The sequence below is a fragment of the Pelophylax lessonae genome, assembly GCF_965119305.1.
Source record: "Pelophylax lessonae genome assembly, chromosome: 2".
Taxonomy (NCBI): Eukaryota; Metazoa; Chordata; class Amphibia; order Anura; family Ranidae; genus Pelophylax; species Pelophylax lessonae.
Genome location: NC_138769.1, coordinates 153,290,161 through 153,299,432, shown reverse-complemented (window position 1 = coordinate 153,299,432; position 9,272 = coordinate 153,290,161). Strand labels below are relative to the sequence as shown.

Below are 9,272 nucleotides of genomic sequence, written 5' to 3'. Positions count from 1 at the left end.
ATAGTATGAGGGGCAATCAAACTCCAACTGACACTTTTGACCCTTTGTGGTAGCCATTGACACCAATATAGTGATCAGTGCTAAAAATATACACTGTAACTGTACTAATGACACTAGCTGGGAAGGGGTTAAACATCTAGGGTGATCAAAAGGTTAAATGTGTGCCTAATCAGTGTTTATGTGTTTACTGTGAGGTGCTTTAAGGGATGTGCTGGTTTTTATTCCCTGCTTTGGAGGGAAACAAACACTGGCACATCCCCGCTGACAGGACAGAGACAGAGCTCTGTATTGTTTACATACACAGAGCTCAGTCCTGTCTTCCTCCTCGCCGATCAGGGGGTGCTGGTGGTCATCCATTAGACAGAGACTCTGTCTATGAGAATGCCCACTGGGAGGGGTGAAACGCGTCAACGTAGATTCCAGCCGTTCAGCAACGTCACTCCCGGGTCAGTGGAACGCATGCCGAAGTGTAGTGGCACGCACACCGCCATGTCCGCAGTGTTACTGAGTGTAATAGCTTTCAGGAGCTCCAGCAGTATTATCTTGATACGCGATTTTACTTCTGATACATTGTAAGTGCAATTCCTTATATATATATATATATATATATATATACACATATAATAAAAAGCTTGAACATATTACACTATTGGACTCTTCTCTGTCTTCCATTTTGAGTGTTGGATAATAGGAGAATCCAGGAATGCCCTATCCATTATACTTACCGGCCAAAGCTTGCCAGACCCCTGTGCAATATTGCCCAGGGGTCCACACTGTCTGTTAAGTGAATTCACTTTGGGGGAGGGGGGTGAAATACCGCCACCTTGCACGAAAGTCACAGATTGGCATGGACTTTTTGTAATAAGAGCACATTTCATGAACTGTCAATGGACACTTGCTTGCTCATGTTTTTTTGAAAATACATTTTTGAATATTTTTGAATATTTTCTGAGTTGACTTTTTTGATTTGTATTTCCTCCCATATAGTCATATTGGAATATAGATTCACTTTACTAGTATATAACCACAGGGTGATTATAGATCTCATTTAATTTCATTTTTTTCACACACAGTGTGTTTAACAGGTTATATACGATAGCACCTTTTATATTTGGTTTGTTGCACAGTTTTTTTGCGCTGTGTTATTGTTATTTACCGTTGTATCACTTAGGCTAAGTTCACATGTAGGCGTTTTGGGGCGTTTTTTGGGGAGTTTTTCTGCTCTAGGATCAGCTCAAAAAACGCCCAACAAGACTAATCCTATTAATTTCAATGGCCCCTGTTCACATCTGAGCGTTTTGACATTTTAAGCAAAGCACTCAACGCTCAAAAAAGAACATGAGCTTCTTTTTGGGCAGATTACAGGCGTTTTTATTTTTTTCCATTGGTCACTAGTCAACCTAAAAACGCCTGCACAAAAACGCCTGTAAAACTCCTGAAAAAAACGCCTATAAAAACGCCTGAAAAAAACGCCTGTAAATAGCAACGCCAAGATGTGAACGTAGCCTTATGCTTTACCTGTTGTAATTTGTACAATTTACTTTTCTTACAATAAACATTATTTTTCTTGATCAAAAAAAAGTAGGAGATGTGTATAATGACCAGCAGAAGATTCTGCCTGCCACATACCCCAAATTGTCTGACATTTTTTTAAGCAACCTCTGTGATCATAGATCAGTTTCCTTAACAGGGGAGTTTTCTAAATCACTGCTTTCCCTTGAGTAATATATTTAAATTAATGTTTTTCTGGCTGGAGGTCAACTTTAAGAGCTGAGTGCATTTCAGGTAGATCGACACATTGTTATTTTTCTATACTTGAAGGATCCTTAAGTCTAGGTTCACATCTATGCGGCTGCATTTGATGCGTTTTATAGGTGCAGTTTACGATGTGTTTTGAACCCGCATTTTTGATAGATTTTTGCATGCAGTTTCTATGTGTTTTTTTTTTTTTTCTCTTTAACGCATTGTATATAGCTGGTTTCTAAGGAGCGGGCTGGGAAGCAGGCCGCTGCGTTCTTAACAACCGATGGGTCATCAGCTGTCAGCGGGGATGACTCGTCAGTTGTTAAAGCGGAGTTCAGGCCTCAAAAAAATTTTTTTGATAAAAATACCCCCGGAACAGTCAGGGCTAGTGCATTTCAGCAACGATAGCCTCTGAACTGTCCCCGGTTTCACTTACCTTTTAAAAGAAATACTTACCTTGAAAATGTCTTGTCCAGCGCTGCCATCTCAGGTGTGGGCAGCTGAAGCCAGAGCGCCCTCTTCTGTGTCCTCTTTGGTGATGTCGGAGTCCCAGAATGCCCTGCTCGTCACTTCCGGTGCAGGCACGTCATCCCTGCATAGCTTTTGGGCATGCCGAGAAGCTGTTCAGCAGGGAATAACACGCCTGCAACGGAAGTGACGAGCAGGGCCGGTGCAGGGCATTGACTCCTGGGAGCGATGGCGTTCGGCTCCCAGGAGTCAATGCAAGCAGGAAGAGACGGCGCGGGCTGCGGCCGCAGAGGGAGAAAGAGGAAGGAAGGTAAGTATATTTTCTTTAATAACAAGGTAAGTAAATCAAAAAACAAAAAATTCAAATGATCCAATTCTTTTCAGCTACATTACAGCAAGCGGATGGTGTAAAGTCAATTTTGAGGCCGGAATTCCGCTTTAAGGACTCGACAGCCAGCTTCCTGGCTTGCTCTTTAGCAACCACCTATACACTGTTAAAGAAAAGAAAAAAAAAATGCAACATGCAAAATGCTTGCGTTTTTGGTGCGGGTCCATTAACCACTTGCCGACCAGTCACGTTGACTGTACTGCGGCAAAGTGGTTAGTTATCGTCCAGCGACATAGACCTACGTCGCTGGACTCCTCCCCTTGTGGGCGGCACGCACTACGCTGGAGGCTCACTCCCGCTGTATTCAGTCACAGCGGGAGTCGGGCCAGGGGAGGAGCGGCGGTGATCACTGCCGCTCTTCCCCAATCGTCGGGGAATCGAGTGTGGAGATCCACCCGCTTGTGTAAACAAAGCGGGCGGATCTCCTAAGTGACAGACAGGGTCAGATTGCAGGATTCCCTGTGTCACTCAGTCACCTCCCCCCACACACGTTAGTAAGCACCAGGCATACATTAACCCCTTGATCACCAATAAAAATTAACCCCTTCCCTGCCAGTGTCATTTTTACAGTAACAGTGCATATTTATAGCACTGATTACTGTAGTAATGTCACTGGTACCCCCAAAAGTGTCAAAAATATCAGTCAAGGGTCTGATCTGTCCTCTGCTATGTCGCAGTCCCGCAAAAAAAAAAAAAACGCAGATCGCCACCATTACTCGTTAAAAAAAAAAAACACCAAAAATGACAGAAATCTTTCCCTTAGTTAGTAAACGCAATAACTTTTGCGCAAACCAATCAAAATACGCTTATTGCGATTTTTTTACCAAAAATATGTAGCAGAAAACAAATTGGCCTAAAATGATAAAAAATTTAGATTTTTACATTTTTTTTTGGGGGGGGGGGGATTTCATGTAAAAAAAAATTTGAAAAATATTGTTATTTTTTCAAAATTGTCGCTCTTTTTTTGTTTATAGCGCAAAAAGTAAAAATCGCACAGGTGATCAAATACCACCAAAATAAAGCTCTGTTTGTGGGGAAAAAAAGGACATAAATTTCGTTTGGGTACGGCATTGCATGACCGCGCAATTGTCAGTTAAAGTCACACAGTGCCGAATCGCAAAAAGTGGCCTGGACGTAAGACAGCAAAAAGTGGTTAAAGTATATTACACGTAAAACACAATCTGCTAAGGGAAAGTCCCTGACCCTTTTCAAAAACGCACTGGCTGAAAAATGCATAGATGTGAATATGTACCATAGGAAACCGTGTTAAATGGACTGTAGTGCACTTCTGCAAATTTCAAAACGCATACGCGTGAAGGGTGAAGGGATAAAACATGGAGAAATGTGCACGCATTGCAGAGACATACTAAATATGTTTTTTTAAATTGCCTTGATGTACGCTTTAACTCTAAACTCATGACGCCTGACTTTCTCTGATACCATTTGTAACCTAGCTCAGGCTGCATGTTTGAACTCTTATGTGTTTGTATGTCTCTTCCTCTCCGACACTGGGGAGTGACTGCAATAATAGGCTGTGAAGACACAGCTCCTCCGCCCACTGCTCAGAGTACACAAAGCCATGCATTGCCTGAGCTGTCTGTGCTTCTCTGAGATGTGAGAGCATTTCTCAGGACTGCAGCAGCACCTGTCCTGGCACCCCAGCCAAGTCCTTATCACTGTCCCAGCTGAGCTCTCACTCCTACTGCAATGTTAGAATGGGTTGCCTCTCTAGGCACTCTCCTTCTCCTAGTGTTGTGGTCCTATAAAAAGCACTTCTATCTTTTTTTCCCAGCAGCTGTACCTGCAAAAACTATAGAGGAGCCGAAAGAGGACTACAAACTCATCTGCAAACCTTCTGCACTTGCCAACTATCTGCTGAGACAGTGCAGAACTTTCTGCACCTTTTCAAATGTCACCTGGGTGTGGAGAACTTTCCCCAGTCTGCAGACCGTGGTTGCTGTGCTGGGACCTGTGGATAAAGGGGTGCAATTTGTCAGGGAGTACCTGCAGCTGACGGATGATGGCTTGGTTGCCCTGGATTGGGCTGTAAAGCCTGGACACCATCAGAGGAGGAGGAGGACTTCTAGCAACTCGACTGTGCCTATTCTTCTCGTCATCCCAAACTCCTTTGGCAAGATCACTAGGAATACCAGCAAGGTAGGAGAGATTAGTTTGCATGACATGCTTATGGGCTCCTGCACACAGATGCAGAGGGGTGTACATTGATTTGCACCCTGGAGTCAAAGGTGTTTGCGTATAGTCATGGCCAACAGCACATACAAATCAGCTGACAGATGCTGCAACTGTACAGATGTAATATGCGTACAGAGATAGATGAGTGGCTCCAGGTCCCCATCTGTCCCCATGAAACTGCGTGCATGTGCAGTTACATCCATGTAGCTGTGGTGCCTTTCACTGATTTGTATGGGCGGCTGTATGCAAACCCCTGTGACTACCGAGTGCAAAAATATGCTCTTTCTTGATGGTGTATAGCCCTGTATGCATGAGTACTGAAAGATCTTTAAAGCGGTAGTAAACCGCAGTTGATGGGAGAGGAAAAAACGAAATAAATCCCCTGCAAGGCAATGTCATAATATGCTAGTATGCGTCGCATACTAGCACATTATGAGAGATTTACCTTAGAACAAGCCCTCCAGCACTACACTGTCACCGCTGAGAGGGCATCTTCCCCAGGTCTTTGTTCCAGGTTCTTGGGCTCCGGCGCTGTGAGTGGTTGAGCCGTGATGACGTCACTCATTGGCAGAAGCTGCCCTTTATGGCACAGGCTCTGAAGGTTCGGCAGTGCATGCCGGACCTTTAGAGCGCATGTGCCGGTAACGTCACCAGCTGTATGCACTCTGATTATCTCCTAAACTGTGCAAGTTTAAGAGATATTCACAGCACCTACAGGTAAGCCCTACTATAGGCTTGCCTGTAGGTGCAAGTGGTAGAACAGAGCTTACTAACACTTTTAAAGCCAAAATGTTATTTTGGATAGGGAAGAGAATGGTTAAAACTCGCATTGTGTTTTTTTTTTTTTTTTTTTTTTTTAGCTTGTGCCCCATTTGGGAGATTTTCTTCACTTCCTGTCTCAAGGCACAACAGAAAGTGAGAGAAGATGTCTCTAACATAGGGAAAACTACATAGATCAATGGAAGCCCAATATGAGGGCAAATTAAAAAAAAACAAGTTTACTATGTGCCCTGTTCACACCATACATTTGCAGGGTGTGCTGCATAAAAATTCAGCATGCAGGGCTTTTTTTCTCCCTGAATAGGTGCAGGTACTCCCTTCTTCCGAGTCACTCCTTGTCTCCACCCCCTACCCACCTCCGAGCGCTGTCCTTTGGTTTCACCCCCTACCCACCTCCCAGTACCCCCCGCCCCCCTTTAGAGAATACAGAACCAAGTATCATATTGTGGTTCTAGGTAATTTGTATAGAATTTGTTAATGATAACTAGAAAAGCAGTAAAATAGATCCCCTGGAATCAGCAACTATAGCCGCCCCCCCACCCGAATAATAGTTCCCCCAAGCAACAATAAATCCTTCACTGCAACAATAGCCCCCCCCCCCCCGAAACAACAAAATGCCCTCCAGCAACAATAGATTCACCCCAGCAACAATAGATCCCCCAGCAGCCAGCATCAATATGCCATTCAGCTCACCCTACTGACCCCAGCACCCCTTTGCCATTGCATACATTCAGACTGGAGGGGCCGGAACTGCGTTCCCCCCGCGTTCCCGCTGAAAAAAAGCCCTGTCAGCATGTATGTATTTTTGAACAGAGCAAATAATTGTACAGCATGTCGCCGCAGCGTATCACAATATGCTGCGGCGGTGCATAGAGTTTAATGAAGTATCGTTTTGAGACACTTCAATAAAGATAAAAAGTGTGATGTGTTGTAGCAATGTATTTCAATGCTCCTACACCACATACCCCAGCGTGTGCAAAATCTAGTTTGCAGGCTGGTGTGAACTAGGGAAATCTCACCAAAACAAAGTGTCCCCTTTTACCTGTTCCGTAATAACTCAAAATTTTAGATTTTTTTTTCCTTACTTACTGTTTAGGGAACAATGCTCACCAGGACAAAAGAGCGATGAATCTCTCCAGTAGAGAGGCAGACAGCAGTAAAGACCTGACATGGGGTTCTAATCCTCGCTTAGAGCCTTGTCACGCTGATATGTTGCCCTAACTGCACATTCACATGTGTAACCTCAATGCATATATGTAGTAGCTGGCAAGGCACCTGCAGAGTTGTGGTGTACTGCACTGTCAGAATACTACAATTGTGGTTTCCTTCTGCATGTGCAAATACTACCAGCTCATTTAAAATGAATGAGCTGCCACAACGCATGACAACACGTGTGTTATTACAACGCATAGTGTGAATGAGCCTCACTTTATTAAAAAAAATGGCTTTAGAAACTCTATAATGCTGCTTTAATGCTAAACTGACTTATGGGTAAGGGTCCACCTATCTGGCAGTAAATGATAAAACAACCAGAAGATATCCGTTGTCACGGAAGTCACTTTTTAGAATACTGCAGATGGGTGTTACAGAAATATACTGCAGCTCATTGTGAAGTGTGCATGACTATAGGAAAATTTTAGGCAATGCAGACTTTCATTTAAAGGTGTCCATAAAACATATGGTTACTATGACAAATATGGTGACATGTCTGGTGGACACAATGTTACTTGTCTGTGTCTGATAAGGTAAGCTGCCTTTTTCAATAATGGAATTCCTTTGTGATCCAGAATGATGGCCAGGTAGCACCCCAATTAAATGTGCATAAGGGGCTCATTCACACCATGTCCATTGAACTATGTTGATTTGCATAGATCATCAAAAGGGCACATAGAAAACAGTTGATTTCTATGTGCCCTGTGTTAACCATACAAGTGTGTTGTAGTGAACTGAATTGTCCCCACCCCTGCAGCCACCATCCTATCTAAAATCAACACGGTTGCACTACACCTGCGAAGCCCTGTCATTCAGCAGAATCTGTTAACCCCTAGACGCCGACAGCGTTGAAATTATGCAAACTCTTAGTGGGAGGCCGCATATTTGTGTGGCAAGTAATGCCCTGTACACACGTTCCGATAATCGTACAATAAAACTCGCTTTCGACCTGATCGCACGATAATCTGATCGTTAGTACACAGCTTTGTTCATCCAACAAAATCCGAAGGGACAAACAGGAAAACTTCTGTCGTACGATAGCCCCACGAATGACAATCGTTTCATCAGTACACTATGCGTCTGCTAAAAATCGATCGACAAAGACTGCGCATGATCAGGAACACTAAAATAGCACGGAAAAAGCCTGGCTGCCATTGTTTTTGTTTTGCACCATCTGATACGTAGCTAAGCAACCAGGAAGCTTTTTCCCGAATCGTACAACAAAAATCATACGGTTTGTACGCATTGTTGAATTCGATATTAGTATCATGCAACAAAATGCGAACAATATGTTGTCCAATTATGTGAACGTTTGTAAAGGGATTTACTTTCCATTCATGTGACCGCCATGACAGTCAAGCACGGCAGTCACGTGATCATAAGCCCTGCCTCCCATTAGCTGAAATCCCTTAAAGGGCCAGGAGGCGCCGGCGCAAAGAGTTTAATGAATAAACTACAAGCCCTATCGCCAACCGCAGCAGACGGCTTGTAATTCTTAATGGACTACGAGTGTGCTGAATAATGTGCTCGTAGCCTATTCACCCTTGCTGTCCTGTAGGAAAAAACAATAAAATAATATATTTATATATATTTATATAAAAATATATATATATATTTTTTTTTTTTTATGTGCATTTTGTTTTTTTTTTTCCCTTTTAAAGGTGAACTTATCCTTTAAAGTATATATCGAAAAGCAAAACATTTTTTTTTTTTTTTCTTCATTTTGGAATCGTTTAGAGGAGAGTAAAACTCCTGTCCACTTTTTTTTTTTTTTTTTGCCATATGTGTCTATCTAGGGAAATTTTCTTCTACTTCCTGTCCTCTCAACTCTACAGGAAGTTTAGAGGATATCCTTCAAATGTGAAGACAATTCTATCTTTGACAGTTGTCATGGAAACACATTTCCCCATTGGAATATTTGCCCTATATTCCTGTTCCGATGGCAACTCATTTAATCCACCTGCACTTTCATTACTGGTGACATTAGTTATCAGGACAATTAGAGAGGGTGAATCTCTCTAACTGGGACACAGGCTTAAAAAAAAAAAAAAAAAAACCCTGACCGTGGTTCTAACACCTCTGTACTCTCTTCAAATCTAAAAAATATGTTTTGCCTTCAGTTATACTTTAACCACTTTAATACAGGGCACTTCCCTCCCTTCCCGCCCAGGCCAATTTTCCCCTTTTAGCGCTGTTGCATTTTGAATGACAATTGCGCGGTCATGCAACACTGTACCTTCACCAGATTTATGTCATTTTCCCCCCACAAATAGAGCTTTCTTTTGGTGGTATTTGATCACCTCTGCGATTTTTACTTTTTGCTAAACAAATAAAAAAAGACCGAAAAGTTTAAAAAAAAAAAAAAAAAAATTTTGTTTATGTTATACAATTTTGTAAATAAATAATTTTTTTCCTGCACTGATGAGCACTGATGAGACTGCACTGACAGGCACTGATGAGGAGGCACTGATGGGGTGGCACTGATGGG

General features: G+C 42.7%; 1 protein-coding gene across 1 annotated transcript in view; it reads left to right on the top strand.

Annotated features, from left to right (window-relative positions):
* The first annotated feature begins 4,175 nt into the window (after positions 1 to 4,175).
* The window catches only part of LOC309545524 (protein ABHD15-like), a 93,370-nt gene continuing 88,273 nt past the window's right edge, over positions 4,176 to 9,272 (top strand). The window contains exon 1 of the mRNA XM_082244736.1: positions 4,176 to 4,756. Within this exon, the coding sequence (XP_082100862.1) occupies positions 4,307 to 4,756 (450 nt within the window). The 5' untranslated portion in view covers positions 4,176 to 4,306. The remainder of the gene's footprint in view (positions 4,757 to 9,272) is intronic.